The 25514-nt window shown below is 35.2% G+C and overlaps 1 protein-coding gene across 1 annotated transcript in view; it reads right to left on the bottom strand.

Moving 5' to 3' along the window:
* EMC10 (ER membrane protein complex subunit 10) overlaps positions 1-25440 on the bottom strand; it is a 41772-nt gene extending 16332 nt beyond the window's left edge. The window contains exons 1-5 of the mRNA XM_081739084.1: positions 25226-25440; positions 10561-10731; positions 7350-7442; positions 3155-3336; positions 515-611 (exon numbers count right to left, since the gene is read on the bottom strand). Coding sequence (XP_081595210.1) covers positions 515-611; positions 3155-3336; positions 7350-7442; positions 10561-10731; positions 25226-25279 — 597 coding nt within the window. The 5' untranslated portion in view covers positions 25280-25440. The remainder of the gene's footprint in view (positions 1-514; positions 612-3154; positions 3337-7349; positions 7443-10560; positions 10732-25225) is intronic.
* Positions 25441-25514: the final 74 nt, after the last annotated feature.

The raw sequence follows: 25514 nt of genomic DNA, 5'->3' as shown, positions 1-25514 counted from the left end.
TCTCGGAATAACTAACATGCACAAACTATCACATAAAAGTTTATTTTTTTTAAAAAAAAAGAAAGAAATAAAAGTACATATCTCAATCTCTATATTACAGTTAAGTACAGATCCGTTCATAACAAGATTCTCTACAAATGATAAAAACTAAAAATTCATAATACTGCAAACGAAACGTGAAACACATTCATCAATAAATTAAAATTTCCTCGTGTATCAGTTAGAAAACAATCTATTACTACTTTCAAAACACACATAAAAATTCTAAAATTAGCTACAAAATACATATATAAATCAGTACGAAAGTGACAGGGTGAAATAAGATCTTTTTTCTTCTTTTAAAAGGTTAAAACAGTTTTAGTAAAAAAATAAGAACAAAATGAAAAATGCAAAGAAATTACATAAATCGATCCCAGCCAAAAATCATGACCTGTATAACGAAAAATATCACACACATCAAGACATAAAAGGAAAATCGTAGCAGTGACCAAACAAAACTTTCCAACGCACTTACATATTTAGCGAAAAATGATCGATTGTCTTTTGTTTCCCCTCGCTCACGTGCTTCCTTCTCTTTTTCTTGCTTCTGGATATATGCTGCGGTATCCGGCCTGGAAAACATACACAAGTACAATCAAATCACTAGACATTTTGTACGGTGCTTAATAACGTAATATAATATATATAAATAATTAAAAACTGAAATTATACTAACTGAAGCACCCAAATGTTGACAGTAAATTGATCGTAAGTTTCAATGATCCCATACAATCTTCTTCATGCGCGTTTTTTCTTCAATATCCACCTTGTTCAAGTAAATATTTTGACCTGTTTACCCCACTATCGAGACAATTTTAAAGTTCTTGGAATCATCATTATAAAAATCCCTTATCGAAACCCACTCCTTCCTTTTCTAACATTTTCAAAAACATCTAAACAATCCATTACAATACGAAACGTGGGTTTATTTTCAGTTCAACGTCCCACGATCATGCTCTTAAGGTTAAGGGAAACAGATGATTTAAGGCAAGTAAACAATGATGGAAGAATTGGCGGAATGAGAATGCTAGAGGAAACGAGAGAACCAAGGAAACCCACGGACACAATGTTGTACACCACAAAATTACTTAGCCAGGGGTCGAACCAAAGCGCTCTACCACTGAGCCACCGTGGTCCCTTTCCATTGTGAATAGGCCTTATCGTGGTAAAATTACTTAATTTTACGGATTGCTAGAGGTTTTCACATTTGCACCATAAGATAATCTGTTCTTTACCAAAACAAATATCGTATAGCAAGCACAGAGAATATAATAGGACTCACTAGCTTCAAGATTAAAAGCTTATTGAATTAATGTTTACATAATGGTATGTATAAATGCATTTGCCTATGTGCTATCTTAAGCTAATTAACAGACAGATCTTTCTTATTCACTATATTCTTAGTCTGAAGAAAATAGTCTCCTCTACGGTCACTTGGAGACAACTCAGTGATGGTTCTTGGTTCCAATTTTTTTTTTGCAAAGCATCGGTAATAGCGATATATCCTACTACACAGATATATCGATGATGAACAATATTAGCATTTAATAGTATAAGTTTATGGAGTCTAAGTCCAGCTTTAAAGAATAGATTCACGAAGAGCGACATTATTTTCTCTCGCTCTATAAACTTAGATACTTGCCGCGAGATCGTCAAAGACTGGCGGTGATAGGGTTACTACTTGAATATTAAGACTAACAACTGATATAACGGTCAACTATAAGACTGTCCGCCAAATTGAAATTTTCTTTACGTTTTATACTGAGTTTTTGTTTAGGTTGAATTATCCAACCACCCGTAGAGTGAAGTCCTCCATGTGCGATTCAAATCTTTTTCCGAAGGTCAGGAATAAAGTTATATAAACAGAATGGAAAGAAATCATGTCTACTAAGCTCCATGTAATGAGGTCTTTTCATGACATAAGGTTTCAGTCAGCACATACAGTAGATCAAAAGCACAAACAGCCGTTACGTAACGAATTATACAAATAGTATGTAAACACTCATACATTAAAATATTTATTGTTCTTTAAAATAAGAATAAAAAATGAAAATAACACTGAAATTTAACTTTCACCAAATTATATACAGGGTGTTACAGAAATGTTGAGGTGTTGAGTTGAGTTGATTTTGAGTTTAACGTCCCGTTCAGCAGTGAGGCTATATGAGACGTGGACCTACTGATTAACGTGGAATCCGAACCACATGAGCTCCCGCCGGGAATCGAACCCTGGCCTCCCACTCCATAGGCGCGTACGCTAACCGCTTAGCCACGGAGGAGCTCTGTTACAGAAATGTGTCACAATGTTTTGAGAACAGATTACTCACATCAAAACACGAAAAAAAAAGTTCATACGGACCTGTGCTCAAAAGTGGATAGTTTCAGGGTTATAGGGTGCCGAAGACTGCTCCGATACTTGAACACCCATCATCAGAGAGGTAGGTAGAGAGTGATCAAGTACTCCCAAACAACCTCTTTAAAAATGATTGTGCAAGTACCCAAGGTTTTGAAAGATGGACATTTGGATAGTTCACATACTAGTTCTTCAGCGATGTCTTGACCTGACTACGGTCGGTCCTATAGTAGTGGAACTATGGACCTTCAAAGTTCATTTTTTCACGTTTTCGGCAATTTGTAGCTACGAAACTATGCACTTCTGACCACAAATCCATACAAACTTTTTTTTCTTATTTTTATGCGAAGAATCAATTCCCAAATATATTGTGACAGATTTTTTAAACACTTTGTATATTAAGTATTGGTCTCAAGTACTCAATATAAAAGTAAACTGTACGAAGTATTCAATATAAAACAGTTTTTCTTATTTCCTCGAAAATTACGCATGAGGTTTTATACTCATATAATTTTGTTTAATCAGATCCATTAATTACCTGTGTGTTTCATTTTTGCAAAAAAAAAAAAAAAAAAAATCCGTTAAACGCTAATAACATTCTAGAATATTCTTTATCGTTTGGAGATCAGGCAGGTTTGTCTTTCAAAGAGTGCTATTTACAAATTTCAATGTAGAACTTCCAAACTAAATTACTTTTCAAGAGAATGACTGTACCTAATTAAATTAAACAGTTAAAAATTTAATTTCCAGAATGACACTTACACTGGTCCTGGCTCCATGTGACGGACAAACACCGTTGTATTGAAGTTCTTCAGATCTTCCTCATGCGTGGGTCTCCCTTCACACATCGACGGAGAAGTAGACATAGAAACGGCTACCACTGCACCAGCATGATCCAACGTCACCGTCAGAATATCCGACAAATGGGACTCATACAAGGAACACTGAAAACACACAGCATTTATAACACAAACAGACATTGAGGGCCATATTTAACATATTCGGCGTGCAGGGCTATTGAAAAAAAAAATACCACCCCCTCAATATCAATAAATACCGGTGTAGAAAATTTCAAACAGTGAAATGAATAAACAATATTTAAGTAGACTGATAAAAGTTGGAAAACGTAGACGGTACTGCAAGTTAGTCAACAATAGAAAAGTTTTGAAATTACAAGTATAAGGAAATACATGTCAAGAACGGAAGAAGAGAAATAAAGAATATAAATTTATAACTACAATGCTAATTACCAATTTCTGGCCAAATAGATTCTTGATGCATGAATATTCACAAAATGTTAACATTTCGTCATATCCATTTGTTTGTACCTAATAAATTAACCTTCGGCTAGCTGCGAACTTAGCCTTCAGACACCCCCCCCCCCTCCCTATTAGTAGGCAGACAGCCTCGTACTTCTTATTTTTAGCCTTTGAAAAGTCTAAATATTAAATGTAATGTATTTTATCTTAAGGAATTTCGAGATACGATTATCTTATGTTAACAACTGCAACTCCCCACTCTCTTCTTTGTTATTTCTTTCTCTCTCTCTCTCTCTCTCTCTCTGTCTCTCTCTCTCTCTCTCTCTCTCTCTCTCTTGTAGATGAAATATCTAAAAACGCTGAACACATATTTAAGTATTTTTTTTTTTTAAAAAAAAAAAGAATAAATACCAAATTCCATGTTTCTAACCTTAAGGGATTTCGAGATGTGGTCATCTTGTTATAACAACTGTAACCCAACCGTTTTCTTCTCACTTTTTTCTTCCCTTCTTTAGGGGAAATATCAAAAACCATTGAAACACATGTCGAATCATTTAAATGGTAAGTACATATACTAAATTTCATGTGTCTACCCTTCAGATTTTCGGAAATGTAGATATTTTACAAGAATAACTGCCACCCCCATTTCTCCTCCTTTCCCGCCCAACTTCCAAAAATCTTTCCTTAGTGGTGCTATACGTCACAAATTCTATACACTGTCAAAATTTCAGGATGAAGTTTCCAGACAAAGCGGTTGATCTGGGTGTTAACTTGTCAGTAAGGACTTCTTTTATTTATACACACAGAAATTTCTTAAATTTCCAGAACTAAAGTAAAAAAAAAAAAAAAAAAAAAAATCAAAGAAAACTTACCACCCCCTAAATTTTTCAACCCGAGCTATGACCCCTGCATAAATACGGCCCTGATGACATTGGATACCAACTCTTTGCCTTCGACTGAATGATTAGTTGGAATCGAAAGAACTACCGTCTATGCCAACAGTAAAAGTAGTCACGCTTGGATAAATTTCCAATCGTGCCTTTTATACTAATTTGAAGATGCAAGATAAACTGAACCCATTAAATATCCGTCCATGGAGTACAGAGAAAAATCTCCACGTTCAGACATTTATTTAATCACAATTTAACACGGTTATTCTTCTCGTGACCGAAGAAGTAAGTTAAATATAGATATGATGTCATTCAAACTGGAATGTCACAAACTATTAATACGAGCTGCAATAGTGGGGAATAATTTTCCTGTTTTCTTTGAAATGAAATGAAATTTTAATAGCATGATTTTATGATTTCTTTTTAAGTCTAGTTATGTGTTCCTTACTTTTACAAAATGCTAAAGTTGTTTTTAAGTATCTTCCCGGCAGATATCACTGTAATCTTCTCTATTCAATATTTCAGGTCGTTTTTGTCTGCAACAATGGTTGCAATAAGGTCCATTCTGGCGGCTTCGTTTTCTTCCGTGTTTCTTGACGGTATTTCTTTTGTATTGTGATTGTGGAGAGTGATGAAGAGCTTGTCACTGAGTTTAGCTTATTTTCACAAGTATCATAGATAATACTGTTCCCATTGTGACCACGAATATAATCGGAATTTTATTTTAAGGGCTTTTCAGATTTAAGTATCTCATTGTTGAGTTGTCAACAATTAATATAATCAGCACCGCTTATAATGATCTTAAGTAATTATTTCAATTCAGTGATTAAAAAAAATCACATTAAAATCGAAACACCTTTCTGTTTAAAATCTATATGATAAGAGGTTAATGGAAATATAAATTACGTTGATATGCAAACCAGTTCGTTTCTGAAAGAACGTATTCTACTTTCCTGTCAGAAATGAAAATTTTCGTTGCGCTGACTTAATCCTAGTCACTATTACTAGTATCACTAGAATAAATCTGCGATGGTTCTTGTGTGAAGTCTCACCGATAAAAATTATAATTCTACCGCTACAAGATATGAAATTTTTAGTTTAACGTCCCACCATTATACCTCTTTACGCCAAAAGAAATATCATTATGGAAAAATCGATAGAAGTGGAAGGAAACGGTGGAACCTGAAGAAAGTCCACAGTCACGATATTGTTCACCACAAATGCAGATGGTCTGGAATCGAACCAAACATCTCTCAAACTAGAGGAGACCGCTCTCTCAGAGGCATCTCCCTATAACCGTTTGGATATACAGTAAAACCTGTCTTCAACGGACCCTTTATTAAACGGAAAACTGTCTTAAACGGAAATGTTTCACGGACCCTTTATTAAACGGAAAACTGTCTTAAACGGAAATGTTTCACGGTCCCATGAATTTTGGAGAACAAAACATGTAAAACTCCCTTCATTAAGCGGAAACTGTGTTACGCGGACAACAGAAAGAAAAATAAACATTTAACGGAAAATTCTGAGTTTCGGACTACAGCGTTTAGAAGATGTTTAGACATTCTGTGAGACATATACATTACACTATCTGCGATAAAATGTTCGTTCTTTTGTTAAATATTTCTGGACAGTGTTGACCTTCCCCAACCACTACTCATATTCACCCGCACAAATTGTCCTTAATTCCCGCAACTACATCAAGAATCATACGGAATGTCGGAAAGAAGAAAACGAGATAGAGGAAGAAGAGGAATACGATACCGAGTTCCAAGAAGAGTGTAGAATAAATACATATCAAGATTCTCTCAGAAGTTTAAAGGAACTGCAAAAATTTGCCTTACGAAAAAATGATTCTGATTCACTTAGTTTAATTTCTCAGGCTAAAGTGTATGCGGAAAGTCAAGCAGCCAAGCAGCAATATACACAAAAGACCCTGCTTGGCTATTAGAAAAATAAAGAAAACGTGTGCATAGCATATTTTGTATTCATTTTAATTTTTTTGTGTATTTATTCGTAGAAGAAAGAAGTGTTGTAATCGAACAATGTACGTACAGCAATATATTTTCTCAGTATGCCCCTTTTAAGCATGTATTTTTTTTAAAAAAAAGAAAGTAAGGTCTACCTCCACTAAGCGGAAACCTGACTTTAACGGAAATTTTTGCAAGTCCCGCTCGATTCCGCTAAAGACAGGTTTCACTGTATATGAGAGCATATTACACACACATATGCATATGATGATGCAAAAATCCAACACCACCCTTTTATTTTTGAAACGGCTTGAGGAAAGATGATGAAATTTTGAATGTGGGTAATTGGAGTAGGGACACACCAGATGGTACCATTTAGCATCATGATGGCCATCTTGAATTTCGCCATTTTGTAGTCAGGTCCAATATTGAAATGAGAAGGGATACTTTTGCGTCATCCTATATATACCTGGTGATATACTTTGTGATTAATAAGAAAAGAAATTAGGATTTATCTGTATAAATCATAAACAGATAAAGATGAAGGGACCAAATAACATGCGAGACAGGAAAGTGTCCAACTTCTCATCGAATGAAGTGTTTTGTTTGCCCCATAGGGTCAAAAAGTAGAAACCATTTTGGTCATCGTACCGAAAATTTTAAATGACAAGGTACGTATATCACAAATGGTGCCTCCCACGGAAAGTTTTTTCATACAAAATTTGTTTTTTCATTACCTTTTCACTGATGTATCAAATGATACCTCGTACGACGATGATATGTATACTTACTTATCTTAAAATGTTACATTCTAATAGAAATGAAATTTGAACATTACCCCTTTTACAAATGTTAAAAACGACGTCTCCCTCTTATCAGCAGTTATGGCAGTGGCTTTCAATCTATACAGTCCGTCTGCATCATTTAGTTTCTATAAAAAGCAAAAATATAACTACATAAGTATAAATCTGGTCAGATAACTAATTTTTCCTTCATCTTTACAACTTCCATACATTTGGTAATCAAGGTACATATACAATAAATATAAAAAAGAATTTGGTTGTGTTACTGCAGCTTTGTACGAGAACATATATTACATACTAGAGTACATACGTATTAAAATCAAATGCCTAATATTTTCTCCTTTCAAGACACAATTAATTCTGATAGATTTATACTACCAATCTTTTGGTGCAAACTTCTTAGAATAAAGGTCATTTTGGAGATTTCCGTATTTCCAACTGGCTGACTGAAATATTCGGAAGAGTGAAGGTGTAATAGAATTAGCATTAGGAATTAGATTTCTCGACTTTCGGCATGTCGGTGGCCGTTAGCTTATCACGTACAAGGAATAATATCTTGGGCGATCCGGAGAATTGGGGAGAAAGAAAGAAAGTTGCCTGGGACAATTATGTCAGGTACAATCTTGGCTTGCCTAGTATCAATGAAGAAAACCCAGAAAAACCTCACTCAGCATGGCTGACCTGAAAACGCTTTTCTACTTTTTGGCGGGAATACTCACACCAAAGGCGTGAAGGTGAAATGGTAATGTGGTTATTAAAAATAAATAAAGCAAACAATCTAACTAAGTCTTAAATTACACTGGGTGAGATCGTTCCCTTTCTTCATTTTAATAACATTGCTGCTACACCTTCACCCCATCCCGCGACACCGCAAAGTCATTTATGATTAAATTTAGAAAAACAAGGATTTTCTTAATCGACCTCCACCATCCTCATAGCCGTGCAACTCTCTCTATTCTTTAACCCTTAACGAGTTTTCGTAACCATTTGGCTACACATTTTTTGATCTTGCCTATTGCGTTTGAAGACTATTATTTTTAGGTATTTTTCCTTATGGTTATTTGTGTACATACTTTCCGCGATCCAAAGAAGCTATTACCTCCTGGTGACAACTCTGGTAAATTTTACGCGGAAGATAGTCTGTGGATATATTGTTTTGCAAGCAGTGCCGGAAACAGACAGAAAAGATAGTGAACCGTTAAGGGTTAAATATATTATGAGATACCCTTCTTACTGTAAATTCTTATTATAAGTCAAACTTCCTGTATTTGGAACAAAATAAAACACTAGTACCAAACACTAATTGTACACTAGTGGTAAGTTTTAATATCTTCTGATCTTGAACACACTTATAAACATAGTAAACATGTATCCTAATGTGTCAAGTAGAGATGTGTTACAATTTCGTCTGTCTCTTTGCAGGGTGGATTGATTTAAATCAGTCTGATTTAAATAACTTGATTTCTTAAATAAAAATCTTTGATTTAAATCAAATTCCGAAATAAATTAATTTCAAGTGAAAATAAGTAAAACCCCGTTTTTGTTCTGTTATTTCGATTATGGAAGATAATAGTCATAATACAATGAGGCTCAAATGTATGTACAGCGCACAGTATGAAAACGAGTGTCATGCAGAGGATGATTAGGGAAAAATCTCGTTTTGAACGGGTAACGGGGGAATCCTACTTTCTTCTCTTCGTAACATACGGTTTTTAAATCGTTAACCATTTCAACGGGGAAATCACCATCGACATTTAAGACGAAAATTCTTCAGTGCGCGTGTTTGTTTGTTTGTTCCTAGATAACACGGACGTATTCAGATGTGTCAGAACCCTCTCCGAAACTTATTATTATAGATTTTATAATGTTAGGCGAAATTTATGTATTTCATGCCGCAAGCTAGTTCCGAGTTTTTAAAAACATGCAACTGCCAAATACCAATAACTTTTGTGGAAAAAAAAAAAAAGTGTCATGTTGATAAAGTTTTTTTTTTTTTTTTTCTTAATGCTTTAGAAACATTATTTGGAATTGAAATAGGTTAACAATTGGCGATTAATTCAAGATTCAACCCAAATACTTTCAGTTAAATAGCATAATTAACATTTAATACTAGTTCCCAGTGGCGGATCCAGGATATGATCAAGGGAGGGGCTAAACCATAGTTTGCCGTTTTATCCAGTGTAAAGCAGGATTGAAGCCCATTTTATCCAGTGTAAACCTGAGCGTCAAGGGGGGGGGCTATAGCCCCTATAGCCCTCCTCTTGGATCCGCCATTGATAGTTCCTAATGTTTTTTCTTCAGGACGTGACCTGTATTATACGAGGAGAAAGATGTGATTTAAATAAAAAAAAATAAAAAAAATGATTTTAAAAAAAACATGATTTTTTTCCACTTTGTCTCTTTGATTATTAACAATCAACAAACCTACTTTAGTTTCTTATCTCCACTTGAATTCGTTTATTTAAGTTGTTCTTTATTTCTTAATTTTTTTAAAGCTTGAAATTTTAACACCATTCGGTTGGCGCTCTCGAATCTTCTTTATTTCTAAAGATAACTTTCTTCTATCAGTCTTTTTCTTTTTGAATATGTCTTGATTCATTGAAGTGTTCATATCTTCTGTGGAGAGCAATCACAAAACAAATAATAAAATAAAGTAAAAACCCCTGACACTTCTGTGAAATATAGCCGATTTCCTTGACTTTTGGCATATTTTGAAGCATTTCTCTAACACCCTCTCTCATTTTAATTTCCACGACTGTCACCGGCGGTGTGAACCCGGTACGGAACATTTATTAAATAAACGTCAAATTTATTCATTTTCGTGTTCTTGAGGAATTGGCTGTTATAAGCAAAGTGACGGTGAGACAAGTTGAAGTTAACTTAAAAATAAAAATATCCATATATGAGGATACTTAAAAAATAGTTTATACATTTAGACCAGTAACAAGTAAAAATTAATGACACATTTACAGTAAGCAGTTATCCATATTTTTTCATCCCAACCATATCACCTTTTCCTCATTTGATAATACTTTTGAAATAAAATATAAAATTTGAAGTGAAACTATAAATTTATTTTAAATTTAACGAGCATAAACTAATTTCCAAAAGTAATGATTGTTATCTGCTCTTCAATATAAAGCAATCCTATGTTACACTTTAGTAAACAACTTAGCCTACTTGTTAATTTTAAGTTCAGTCTGCAAACAGCAGAAATTTCACTCAAAATCAATTACAGTAACTTACTCTTAATTTTTCTCTTTCAGCAGACCCAAGTGGAATTTGGTTGAGTACGACCGCGCCAGTGCGAATGCTATGGATATTGATCGTTCCACGATCAATGAACACTGGATCAACCACGTGGTCCAACGCGTGCTGCAATTTTAACGTTACTTGGCCATCATATTCAATGTCCATCTGAAATGGAAGCAAATGAATGAAAAAATCAACGCATAACACAATGGACACCTAGCTCAAAAACCATTGGGCCACTAAAAATATAATAATAAAACCTACCACTCTTTTCCTGCTTTCAACATTTTAGAAATGAGGAGACCACATAAGGAAAGCAGTACAATAATGAAAAGTTTTCATATTTAAAATGCAGATTAATGTTTGGTAACTTAGTACTTGTCATTTCGTTACACCCAATTGATTTCCGTATTCTTTTCTGTGCATTGTTACCTGCGAGACAAAGAGAGCGGGTCCCACAGATTAAAGTAAAATCCAAACCACTACTTACGTCTGCTTAAGATTTGCACTGTTACTTTTTGGAAATCTATCCGAGATATGCGAGTACCGAAAGCTCACTCAGCGAACGAGAAGCACTGAATTACGATTTTCGTGTTATTCAGACTACTCCTTTGAAGACAGGCTTTGTCGCTTATTTCTTCCCTCTTTTGAAGAAGGAAAGAAACTGGTGATATATTTCGAAGTCGTCCTGCACTTCGTCGAGTTTACAGTGTTGTGACAGTTACATACTTCTCTTCGTTTTACATAGTTAAGCCTTGCAATTGTGGTCTAGGCCCGAATAAAATGTATGAAACAACTTTGGGACTAGTGGAAGTCTGATGAAGACATAGTTACTGTATTGAAACTGTTACATGATTGTGTGTTTCATGTATACGAGGGTCGGCTGATAAGTTCTCGGCCCGACCCCCTTCCGAATGTACTATCATGATGTAATTAATGTCACGTGAAATGTTGATCTTTTATATGTTTAAAGTACCCAGTTTCACGATTCTACCATGAACGGTTTTTATTTTACAGGTAATTGAATGAACAATGGCGGAGCCAGATGTCAAATTCACTAAAGAAAAGTTGCGAGGCGTACTGAAGTTCTTCTTCCTGCAACAGAACTCGCCCAAGGAAATTCATGGTTGCATGCTAAACACATTGGGTAGACAGTGCCCTTCATACTCCACTGTGAAGAAATGGTGTGCGAACTTCAAGCGTGGTGAATTTTCAACAGAAGATGGTGACAGGTGTGGCAGGCCAGTGTCAGTGTCAACTCCGGAAAAAGTGGACCAGATTCATGACCTGATTTTGAGCAACAGACGGATTTCGCTTCAGGAGATAGCTGACAAAGTGCACATATCCAAAGAACGTGTGGGCCAATAATTCATGATCAGTTGGACATGTGCAAGGAGACGGTGATGATGAAAAATGAATGAAAATGGTTGAATGAAGAAAGTGGGAGGAAACGGGAGAACCACGATAAAATCCATGCACACAGTGTTTGTCCACCACAAAGTTCTGCGAAATGGATTCCGAAATGTTTGAACGCGAACGTGTGAGATCATCGCAGGTGATTTTACGGCATTTTGCGAACTCCAAGGACGATTTTTTGAATCGGCTTGTTACCCAGCATGAAACGTGGTTGCACTACTTTGATCCGGAAACCAAACAGCAGTCATGCGAGTGGCGCCACTCAAGATCTCCAAGGCTCAAAAAATTCAAAGCACAAAAATCCGCAGAGAAGGTGCTTGCCTCAATATTCTGGGATAAGGATGGTGTTTTGCTCTCAGACTACCTTCCAAAGGGCCAAACCATAACTGCAGAGTGTTACTGCAGTCTGTTGGCTAAGGTAAAGGACACTATTAAAGAAAAGCGCCGGGGAAAGTTGACACGAGGCGTCTTGTTCTTGCAGGACAATGCTCCCGTCCACACGGCTGGCAGAACAATGGATTTTCTGAGGGACCTAGGGTTTTAGTGCATTGACCAGCCACCTTACTCGCCAGATCTTGTCCCTTCTGATTATTATCTGTTTCCAAAACTCAAAACAGCACTGAAAGAACAGAAATTTCACAGTGATGAAGAGGTGATAACAGCTGCGAAACAGGTTTTTTTGCAGACCTTGAGATTTTTTTTTTTTTTTTTTTTTTTTTTTTTTTTTTTTTGAGGGGTTGGAGAAGTTGCAGCATCGAAGTGCCAAGTGTGTTGACCTTGGAGGGGACTATGTCACTTTCATGCCTGCAGCTCAAGTCCTTCTGGGTCGGCCGCCCACCCTCGTATTATCACATAGCCTTGCTCAGTGTCTTGTATGGAAACAAGGCCTGACAGAACAGTTATCAGATATATCGCCGTAGATTTACAAACTTTTGGTTCAATAGTTAAATGATACGAAATCTTCAAAATTTAAAGTCTCTCATTTATGCACTTTGGACTTTAGACGAATGATTACAAAAGAATTGTTGGAATAAGATGTGAGAAATAGAAGAACACACAGACACAATGTTGTCCATCACAAAACTCATGCTCTACAACCGAACAAGAACTCCCTCACAAATGGTTAGGGAACTAGTACTGGCTACCGGATCATTGTGTGCCCTTCGAACAACTGGACTAGGTAAAGTCACATACGTGACCTTAAAATATCCTTAAGCCTTAAATCAGTGGTAGAGCTTTCACCTCTGGTGTTTGGGGTCCCGGATTTGATCCCAGCCCCCGCCAAGTGAACTTTGTGGTGGACAAACACCGTGTGCGTGGGTTTCCTCTCGGGATTCTCTCGTTTCCTCCCACTTTCTTCATTCCACCATTTCGTTCATTACTCATCATCACCGTCTCCTTTAGCCTAACCGGCATAACCGTGGGACGTAAAACTCAAAGATTTCCTTAAGCCTTAAAATGAAACGCTAACTGATTGCCATTAAGACCAAATATAACACTATAAATCTAGAAAAGGAAATTTGAATACAAATTGGGATTTTAAATATTAAAAACTTTCTTGACAAATACAATATGAGCTTCATCCAAACTGAAAACTGGTGCGAGGGGTCCCTAGTAAACTCCTAGGCTATGCAAATTTGTGGTGGACAACTTTCTATCTATGGGTTGTCTCCCTTTTCCTTCCACATCCTCATTTCATCAATTCTGCCACTATTATTCATTTTCATCAATCATCCACTTTCTTTAGATTACAAGGCATAAATGAAAACATTTCACGTAACATTTCATCAACCATATACCACTATATAGTTTTCTTCTGCTAAGCGATTCTCACTGGGTATAGCATATTACATCTGCAACCATAAAATAGAAATCTTTAAGTTTTACGTCCTACGGATATGCGGGCTAGGCTAAAGGAGACGGTGATGATGAAAAATGAATGAAAATGGTTGAATGAAGAAAGTGGGAGGAAACGGGAGAACCACGATAAAATCCATGCACACAGTGTTTGTCCACCACAAAGCTCACTTGGCGCGAGCTGGGACCGAACCAAGGACCCCATGCACCAGAGGTGAACGCTCTATCACTGAGCCAACTCGGCCTCTAACCATAAAATAGAACACTGCATTTGTGCATTAGACAACGAATGTCTTGGTTCGACATGACCTAGTTCCAAATACGTTTGATCTGTATATGTACAAATTACTTAATCATTTTCGTGTTTTAGTACTTTCCCTAAAGGTGTATATCCATATTTTAATAGTGGGTATTTCACTAAGATGTAGTTCAAACCGTTTGATGTCCGGCGAAACCCAATAGTGTACAAATGCGACTTTCGTCGGATTCCACTTCTTTTTATGTACAAGCGTAAAATCTGTCTTTTCTTTCCCCCTACGTACTTAGAAACTATTTTCTTTTCTCCTAAACATACACTAACATAATATCACGAATAACTTTTTCGGGCGCAAATATTTCTCTTAAGCATCGAGTGAATCACACCGTATCAGACAATGTCAAGCAACTTGCATTTTGTATTGTTACAAGGAGGACACGCCTTAAATGTCAGATGGTTTGAGCCGGACTCTATTAATTCTGGAGTAGTAAAAAATTTTGACACTGCAGTACGTATAACGGTTTTTCTGCTTCACGTTTGGAGAAGTATTCTTCAGAGGACCAATTTTTAAGAGAGATAGTGTGATCACTGAAATTAATAGCCGGATAAAGCATACTCCAGACTCTTCTCGCTTAAGTTTGCTAGCTGAACTGCTATCTACACAGTGTTATTTTATGATGATCATGAATCTACTTATAGATGTTAGGGTGTAAATTATGGTAAATTTGGAGAACTTACAGATGATATCAAATTGAAATATGTATCTAGATCTCTCTCTACATATATATACAGGGTGTTAATGAATTATACCGACAAACTGTAAGAGGCGATTCCTCATATCAAAATAAGTCAAAAAGTTCCTATGGACCTGTGGGGAAAAGCGCATAGTTTCAGAGCTAGGGCTGTTCAAAATCGCGAGAAAGCCAAATTTCAAGAGGCCCTATTTCGAATTCGAGAAATCGTGGAGGGGTGATCCTTATCAGCGGAAAGGAAGTCACGTATACACAATCCAAAAATACATATTTCATAATGTTCAATGAGTAATGAGTATGCAGAGTATTCCCTGAGGGTGACATTCCCAGACATGCTCTGACTCAATGATCGGTCCAAAGTAGGCAAACGATAAGCCTTGACAGCAGTGAACACGGAATCCTTTTGTGCGATGTCGGAAGTGTTTAGGATCGTCAACAGCACGGTTTCTTGTACTCGGAAAAAAGCATGCTACGATGTTTTCGTTCACGCTTACAAGTGAAGAAAACGCGAAATATAGTGACGAAATACATTGCATCACATGTTATTCCGAACACAAAAAGCATGGAGTTGCTTGTTCCTAACATTCCCTCTGAAGCACTGGATGTCCATTGTTGTCAAGGCTTACTTTCTGCCTACTTTGGACCCTCCTTGAAATCAGGGTACCGTATATCTGAAAATTCTATTGAGAACATATCTGAGAATTACACCCTGTAGAGAATATCTTGTACACCTATTGAAAATTGATTAAATATGTACTTTTGGATTGTGTATGCGTGGCTTTCTTTACGCTGATAAGGACCACCATCCCTTCTACAAGTTTATTTACATAACAGTATAGTAGGGTCTTGATACAATGCTGGTTGAAAATATGAGAATAGTTGAAAATATGGTTGTTGTTGCTTCTGAATAGTGCGTAGTTTGCAAAACCTTATAATTGGAAGGTACTAATTTTGCGCAGAAATTTAATACAGATGAATATGTATTTAGTGAAAAGCAAAGAAAATATCAAAATAAATATTTGTGATTAACAGTTAAGAATGGAGGATGAAAATAAAAGAGGAATAACTCTAGGTAAGGTATATTAAAATAACAAAAAATAAATAATAATACAACGTTAAAAACAAGTTCATGTTAAACGAGGCAGCCATCTGCGGAAGATTAGCCGTAATTCCTGATATTAATTCTTTGTGAACAATTTACTTTCCTCATAAATCTTCGAAATACTGGCACCTATATTTTTAAACATATATGTTTACTACGTTTTCAAAGATTTACAAGTAAAATGCAAAACTTTGTACGAAAAAAGAGATGTTTATAAGGAACAAATTTCTGCAAGCGACAGAATTAAATACAAAGTAATACATCTATTTTACGCTTACAAGTGTACGGTTACTAGTGTAAAATCATTACAGACGCTTAACGATGAATAAAATAAGTAAATTCATATGAAAGATGACCCTATTAAATGCTATTTTCCACCGGTGGTATATTTTTGCGCAGTGTACAGAACCTCTATTTAATGTTTACAAGTGATGCGTTACTAGTGCGAAACCATGGCAAGTGCTATTGAAACACGTATCATTGCCAAAACCTACCTCTTTACACTATACCTGCTTACGCGCACACACACACCATCGGTAACGCACCAGCTCCCTTTCGGGCGGGCCCACCAGCTTCACCCTGCCCGACCGTTTTAGATAGCAATCGTGCTTTTGGCTAAACTACCGTAGATAGCGGCCCCGCATAAAACCCACATGAACCTGTTTTCAACGTTGTACTACAACTTACCTCTTCTTGGTTTCATATATATATCCTACACTCAATTACCCCTATTTCATTTCTGGCCTTCATTATTCACTATTAATCACAAATATTTATTTTCATGCTTCTTTTGCTCTTTCCTACATTTGTATACAACAGTATTATTACCGTGCAAAATTAGTACCTTGGAACTGTTAAATGATGCAAACTACACACTACTCATTAACGACTAAAACAATGCGGCCGATTAAATATCATTTATTTCCAAACGGTAAGGTTAAATTTACACTGAAGTTGCACCAGCCAAGCGTGACATATCACGTGGTATTTAGTCAATTTTGCACACACAACTTTATTGATTAAAAAGTGATTAAATTACGTTACGAAACATAGCTGAGCGAGCGAAGGGGGTTAAAAGCCCTACAAGGCTCGTTTTGTTACATCTTGACTGTCATGATAATACAGCAGCATACATATCCTAAGTCAGTTAATAACGCAGTGGGATTAAAAGGCAAGGTTCTAGAAGCACATGTCTCCCCTTCTCATTAAGCTGTAATAAAGACAGTAAACAACATGCAGTGCGGGGCTCTAATCCGCTTTCACTCGCTAAAGCCCGCTCGGCAATACTATGTAAATTAAATATAAACTTTGGTGCAGAAAAGAACCAACCTAGCAACGAACCCATACGTGGGGACCTGTGTTCTAGAACCTTCCCGGTCGGTTTGGAACACTGTCTCTACTGCCACCTCACCAAATATAGCATCACTCCGTGAACGCATACAGTCCATAATTTAACTTACGTTTTCTCCCTTATTAATCACCCTATATTAATGAGCCTTCTAACGTTTGTTACTCTCATTATCACATTTAGTCTGATTCTGTTAACTTCTCCGTAAATCTTGTATTTCGGGGCCGCTATCTGCGGCAATTAACCCCCGTATTTATATGCAAATCGTAAAGAATTGTAAATTTTGAATAATTGCTTCTGGTGAACCCATTGAATTTTATCTAGGCCTATGTTTAGCAGAAGGGGTCCAGCTCTTTTCTCTAAAAAATGTTACAATTTTGGTAATTTCTGTTTACATTCGGCTATTTTAGGGTAGGTTAGGTTCGTTTAGTTTGCATTATATTAGTGTAAAGGTCCTGCATAATTTTTCAAAAAAATGATAGAATTTCGCTTATTTTACTGAGATTAGTTTAGGTTAGGTTAGGTTTCGTTACGTTATGTTACGTCTACGTACTCGCATCATTCATTTCTCATGTAAATTTTGTTTTTACGTGCTTCTGGACCCCTTGTACTAAACATACTCCTTTATCTATGCCAAGTTAGGTATTTTCATGTCGCCCAGCGGAACCTTTTAGAGGACAAGGTCCATGTTCCGTTAAGGGGGTCCAAAACTACACTGGACCCCCTTAATCTAAGCTGAGCTGAGCTAATCTAACCTAACCTAATAACGTTATATTATGTAATCAAACGAAAATGAATTGAAAGAAGTGGTGTCAAAAGACACTGGACCCCCTTAACGGAACATTGACCGAGGACAATAAGGAAATTAATGAAATAATTGTAATTTTTCAACAATTCTTTCTATGGTGCGCCAAAATTACTAGCATAACGATGTTTGATTCGTCATCATTCATGTTCTTGAGATTATTTTAGTTGAATAGTGTTCTTGGCAGTAAGTGAAACTTCGATCTCTGTTCGAGTGTGGAGTGTTAACAGTAATATCTCCAAAGATTCAATAGATCAATTAGTACAACCATTCTATAGTCTCATAGACTCACTACAATATTAAAAAAAAAGTGTGCACTGTTCCATCCCTCCCCCAACAAATAATTATTTTAAGAGTGATAATGGATTGTAACAATAAGAGGAGTTTAATTATTTTACAGTGGAACACACAAAGTATTTTTTCTAAACAGTATGCAATCAGGCACCTCATTCAAAACTTCCACCCTCATGTAATTTTTATACAAGAAACCAGTCTTGGGAAGTAACGTAACGCAAGTAACGCGTTACTTGTAACGCGTTACTTTTTAAGTAACGTTTCCTAGTAACGCGTTACATTTTTTCCAAAGTAACTGTAACGGTAAGGCGTTACAAATTTTTAAGTAACGTACCTAGTTTGCGTTACTTTTTTCGCGTTACATTTCGGATGAGTAACTACAATATATATATTTTTTCGGAAACAAATGTTTGTTTCCTGTAAGTGAATTTCTCAGAATGGAACAATGGAGCATGAACGATGTCAGTGACCGACGATTCCTGCACTGTTCCCCTTTTCCCGTTTCGCCTTATGACCTCTAGCAATGAAATTCGCATATAAAATCTGTTATCACTTTTCATCTTAATGTAAGGCTGAACGGGAAATCTCGATGTGCATTTTCCCATTTCGCCTTACGAACTTTACGTTGGTAGGCTTGCAAATACATTAATAGATACAATTTGATTTGTTTACTTACGTAACAAAATATAGTGCCACTTGCTCTTTTTGGAAGATGAGGACAGCCTCAGGGAAATCACGTGTACTGATTGCAAGCACCTGGAAGATTTTGTCTTAGATTTTGACAGCTCCAAATCAATACATTCAGTGAGTGAACTACGAGTGCAATGGTACTGGTAGTCTATTTTACTTTGATTGCTATTGTTTTTATAAAGATGGAGAACGAAAATATTTTATCGTTCGAACATTTGAAAGAATACTTTTTCTTAAAAGCTGAAGATGATGGTGAACAGAATTTAAAAGTAAAGTGTCCGAAGTGCCAGGCGGGATATATTTATCAACAGCTAGGGTGTCATAATTAATGGCATACAGTAAGGTGTTAATATGAATAAACTGTGTTCTGATGAGCAGGCCTACTTTATTGATGTAATGTTGATGGTATGTAATATTAGAGTTCTTTTAGATCAGTTTGCATATCCTAAAGTCCCGTTGATTTTAGAGTTTAGAACAACTAGCTTTAAAAAGCATGTATCGATTTTAGAGTTATTGGCAAGTTCTGATTCACCCCCAGTTCATGTGTTCTCATTTTGTCAGTTGTAGTGTAATATTTCTCTACATTCTGTATTTTTAATTTTACATAGTAACATTGTTATTATTATATAATTAGTTTAGCAGAATAATAATAAGCAACCGGTTTTTTTCTAACGCATAGGGATGGGCACGAGTCAGGCTAAAACTCGACTCGAATCCAAGTTGAGTTTCAGTCGAGTCAAATTAATATTCTCGAGTCGAGTTCCGAGCCTATTCACTGTTTTTGGCGTCAAGTTTGATAAATGGCTCGCTCGTTTTAACTCGTTTTGAAATCATGGCCTGATTACACTAGAAAGCGAAAGCCATGAGAAATGTAAGCTAAGCAGTAATATGGAATACACTTAGTGTTGCTCACGAGAGGGCACACTAATCGCATCTCGTCTCGTCTCGATAGCTAGACTACAAAAGATTTCTTTTATAACAAGCTTAACTCGGCTCGGCTTAACTGAGCCGATGGCTCGAGCCGGCTCGCTTGGGTGAACCATCGGCTCGAGCTGGCTTGGTTGGGATGAGCCATCTGCTCGGTTCGACTCAACTGAGCGAAGGGATCTAGCCGACTCGGTTGGGTGAACTGTTGGCTCAGCTCACTTCTTGGTTTGGGTCGATAGTGAACGAGCTGTGAGCCGATCTGCTCGAGTCGTTGACAATTCTAAAGATATTTGGCCAGTGCCCTATAACTTTTAACAATGTTTGGCTCGAGCCCGAATACTCAACCCTCGGCCCAAATTCAGAAGCTCGTGAACAATGTCCTTGACTCCTAGACTTCACGTTTACCGAGGTTGGCAATCAACTACTTTTTTAGTATTCAGATATAAACCGCCTATCTTTCATGTTTATACACAGTGTTGTTATAATAATAATAATAATAATAATAATAATAATAATAATAATAATAATAATAATAATAATAATAATAATAATAATAAGTTGTAGTAGTAGTAGTACCATTGATAGTAATTATATTGTCTATGTAAGATACTTGAAGAGAGTACTCAAAACTATACACCAGATTTGGTTCGACTCGACTCGACGCTCGACTCGAGTTGGAGGAAATTTTTCAAGCCGAGTTTTCTTGTCGAGCTCTAAGATGTCTGTTTCTAGTCGAATCGAGTTACAAAGAGAACTAGCTTGAACTCACTCGTGCCTATCCCTATGAGTAACGCAATATGGCATTTTAGTCGATGTTACATTACATTAAAATGTTCATATAGTTGTCAAGTAAAAATTTGTTCTTGCATTTACATATATCGATTCAGAACGTACAATAATAATAATAATAATAATAATAATAATAATAATAATAATAATAATAATAATAATAACTGTAGTAATAGTAGTACGGAAAACTGAAGTAATAAGATTTTTTTTTTCACATATTCAAAGTTTCGGACCTAAAAGTAACGCGTTAGTAACGCGTTACTTTCGAAGTAAAGTAACAGTTACTTTTTGGGGGCAAGTAACGCGTTAGTAACGCGTTACATTTTAAGAGAAAGTAAAGTAACTTGTAACGCGTTACATTCTTACAAGTAACTTACCCAACACTGCAAGAAACATGGGGCAAGCCAAACTTCCCTATTAATATTCAGAACTATAACGTAATAGAACATTTGAGGGAAGATGGATATGGAGGATTAGCAACTTGTATTCATAAAAATATAAAATATAATAATATACATATTCAAATGTCTACAACATATCAGGATATTCAAATGTTTGGTGTAGAAATAGAATCGGTCAAACTTTTAAATATGTATATCCCTCCTGACACTATTCCTAGTATTAAATTTTGGACAGAATTACTTCATAAAAATAACTTTGACTATATTATTGGCGATTTTAATACACAAACAACTCTAACTGGCAGTACAAAACCAAATAAGGCGGGGAAAAATTTTTCTAAAGCTTTGCACACTTCTCAATATCTACTTTTAAATGATGGAACAGCCACAAGAATTACGGTCGATGGGATTAGTGTTCCTGACATAACACTTTGCAAAATACCTCATTACATAAAATCTTCTTGGAAAGTGTATCACGACGCGTTTGGTAGCGATCACTTACCCATTATAACTAGTACTCATCCACTTCTCTCACGAAAATTTGACCAAATTAATCAAATGACAACTGATCAACACCTTCAAGGATTCAAGAGACTTTCCAGAATAGAAACGAATCTCAATTGGTCACTATACAGTACAAATTTCTCACGTCTATTATCCCGAAAAGATGTCAAACCAGACAACTTAAATGAATTGAATAATTTAATAATTCAGACAGTACCTATCACTAAACACGAATCTACTGATATATATTCACAGACCAGTCGTAAAAAAATCCAAAAAAATAAAAATTGCAATAAACCTCCATGGTGGACGATAGAAGCTCAAAAAGCAGTCAATCTTCGACAACAAGCATTCCGCATATTTTGGCAAACACGCTTAGCATCAGATTATTTACATTATGTAAAAATTAAAGCAAGTACAACTCAAATTCTCAAGAAAATTAAAAGAAAGAGCTGGGAAACATTTTGTAATTCACTCTCGTTTCAAACACCGAAACCTATAATTTGGAATTTTTTTTAAACAACACCTAAATAAATTCTCTACGTACTCGAATACAACGCATATCGATGATTTTTCATGGATACAGGATTTTCATCGCTCACTAGCGCTTGATTCGGTGAATATGTACAATGCAAAAGTACAGGTTAGTTTAAATACTTCAAATAATACAAATCTTGAATCACATTTTACATTAAAAGAGCTAGATCTGGTTTTGAACAATGTTAAGAAGAAATCTTCGCCTGGCGTAGAAGGAATACAATATTGGCATTATAAACAACTTTCTACTGAAGGTAAACATATATTACTTAATGCATATAATAACATATGGGATACTGGAATAATCCCAAATACTTGGAAAAAATCATTAATTGTACCAGTGTTAAAGCATAACAAACCATGCCATGTGGCAACAAGTTATAGACCCATTGCTCTACTTTCCTGTAGTCTAAAAATCTTTGAACAGATGGTCTTGAACAGGCTTCGGTGGTATGTGGAACATCATCATCTACTTCCAATAAATATGTCTGGTTTCAGGAAAAATAGTAGTACATATGACGCAATAGGACCTCTAATCTTAGATATATGGCGTACTTACCAACAAAAACAATTTTTAATTGCAGTCAGTATTGATTTTCAAAAGGCTTACGATTCAGTAATTTTGGATATATTACTTCAGAAAATGATTAACGTCAAGATTCCTAACAAATTCACTAGAATTATATATAATCTTCTATACAATAGACAAGTATATATCAAACTACAAAAAATAATAACTAAAGTAAGATTCACTTCATTAGGGTTATTGCAAGGCAGCAAGCTTAGCCCTTTGCTTTTTAATATATATCTCAGAGATTTATTATTAATGTTACAATCACAGATAAATGTTCAAGGTTACGCAGATGATATTCTAATTTGGAATATTTATTCATCAGTAGAATCAGGAATTAATCATCTTAGTAAAATTCTATATAATTTACAAGAATGGAGTTTCAGGAACGGTCTAGAAATCAATTGGTCAAAATCATCTTACATAATCTTCACCAAAAAAAAAAAAAAAAAAAAAAAAAAAGAATTAAAAAGACCCCGAGTCTTAAGATACAGAATAATAATTTAAAATATACGACGAAAATTAAATATTTAGGAATAACCTTGGACCAAAAATTAACCTGGAAAAATCATTTACAATATATCACTAATGAAACTCACAAATATCAAAACATATTAAAAAGTCTATGTGCCAGAAAATGGGGTCTTAACCCATACTTAGTAAATAAAATTCTGAACCAAACTTTAATAGCAAAACTTTTATATGGAAGTATGTTTTATAGCAAAAATTTAACCTACTTTTATAACAAATTACAACAATTACAATATCAAACAACCAGAATTATCTTTTCACAGCCGTCCTATTGTCCAAAAAATGCTCTTTTGGACACTTCTTTAAACTATCCCATCGAATTTCAAATCTTGAAATCAACAGGAAATTACTTGCTATCGAGAATGGGCAAATCTTCGTCTAACACATGTCAAGCACTAGAGAAGCTATTTTTAATAAATAACAAAAAGAAACTACCATATCTAGATAGATTGCCATGGATATACCATTTATATAGTGTACTCAGACCTATTGGCAAGTGCATATCTAAAGCTCCGACTATCACACCATATCTGTTTCAATATCACATTAACTTACTTCAAATACCAGCCATAATCCCAAATTATATTCAACTTTATAACAAAGAATATATACCTGTTTATAAAAATATTTGGCTATATCATAAAGAGCAACTTCCGAAAGACTGTATTTTACTATTCACAGATGGCTCAAAACAAAAAAAAATACCAGTAGGTGTGGCAGTCATAATTCCCCAACTTGAAATAAAACGTCAATACAAATTGCCAAAAAATACCTCCATCTTTGAAGCGGAAGCTTTTGGAATAAGACAAGCTATGATTTTAATTAAACAACTAAGGATAAAGATAGCATGCATATGTACTGATGCCTTAAGTGTAATAACTGCAATTAACAATCCCAAATGGACAACCACAACGACATGGAATATTATGCTAATTAAATCCTGTTACGATACTCTACGACGCCAAAATTATCAAATTACATTATTTTACACTAAAGCACATGTTGGCATAAAATATAATGAATATGTGGATGACTTATCCCGGAAAGCAGTTACGTCAGGAATAACAACTAACATAAAAATACCACATCATAACTTTAAACATTTAATCAAGGAATATCAACACCAACAAATTTTAGCATGGAGAAAGAAGAGTGAAACAGGTCCAGGACAGAATTATTGGAAAATAACAGAATGTCATACGCGCCCAATCTCAACAATCATAAATTCTTGGACAAGATCAAAAACTATTATACTACTTAGGTTACTTTTACATACTACGTTAACTCCCAGAAAACTGTGGCAGATTAAATGTAGAGATTCAGATACCTGCTGGTGTGGTAATTCCATTGGAACAATTAATCACTTGATATTTCAATGCGAATTATTCAACAAAAATCGAGACAAATTTATGGAACAAATTGTTAAATATTTTCATACAATACCAGTTAATATTAATTTTATTTTAACAAGCATAAATCAACAGTTTTTACATATCTTTTTGCAATTTCTACAACAAAACAATTTAAACATATAAAAAAAAAAGTTTAATAATATATTTTTCAAACAGTTTGATGACAGATTACAAAGCATACTGGAATTCAAAATTTCTCAAAAAAAAAAAATTATATATATATATATATATCCTTCATAATCTTTACGTTTGATCTTCTGTTTGTTATTTTGATTTTAGTTACAAGAAGAATCCAGTGTTTGAACAAGAAGTTTTCGACTCAAGACTTTATTACAGGAACAATTAATCAAAATAGCAGGACATAGGCAAACTGGGATGAGATAAGATCTGTGCCTTAAATCTTAATTCCTCGAAAGAGGAGAAAAAAAAAAAAAAAAAAAACTTCGATCAGATCTACCTATACTTACACCACAAACAAATGTTCCAAAGATTAAAAATAAAAACCCACACAACAATTCCATTTCTACTCCAATTATAAATTCTGCTATTGATTTGCACTAATAAAATACGTAAATAAATCTCTTAATTCAGATATTATAATATACATATGTTTCATTATTATTCACATGATAAGTTTTGAAACGTTTCACTTTTCATCAGTGAATGAATATTTGATCGTCTTCTGTTTGCGTACGTAATGACCACTGTTATGCATCTAGTCCATTCTGCGTCTCAGAGTATATAACTAATATACTA

This window comes from Thermobia domestica, chromosome 14, assembly GCF_964235325.1.
Source record: "Thermobia domestica chromosome 14, izTheDome1.hap1.1, whole genome shotgun sequence".
NCBI lineage: Eukaryota > Metazoa > Arthropoda > Insecta > Zygentoma > Lepismatidae > Thermobia > Thermobia domestica.
This window is presented reverse-complemented; position numbering and strand designations above follow the sequence as displayed.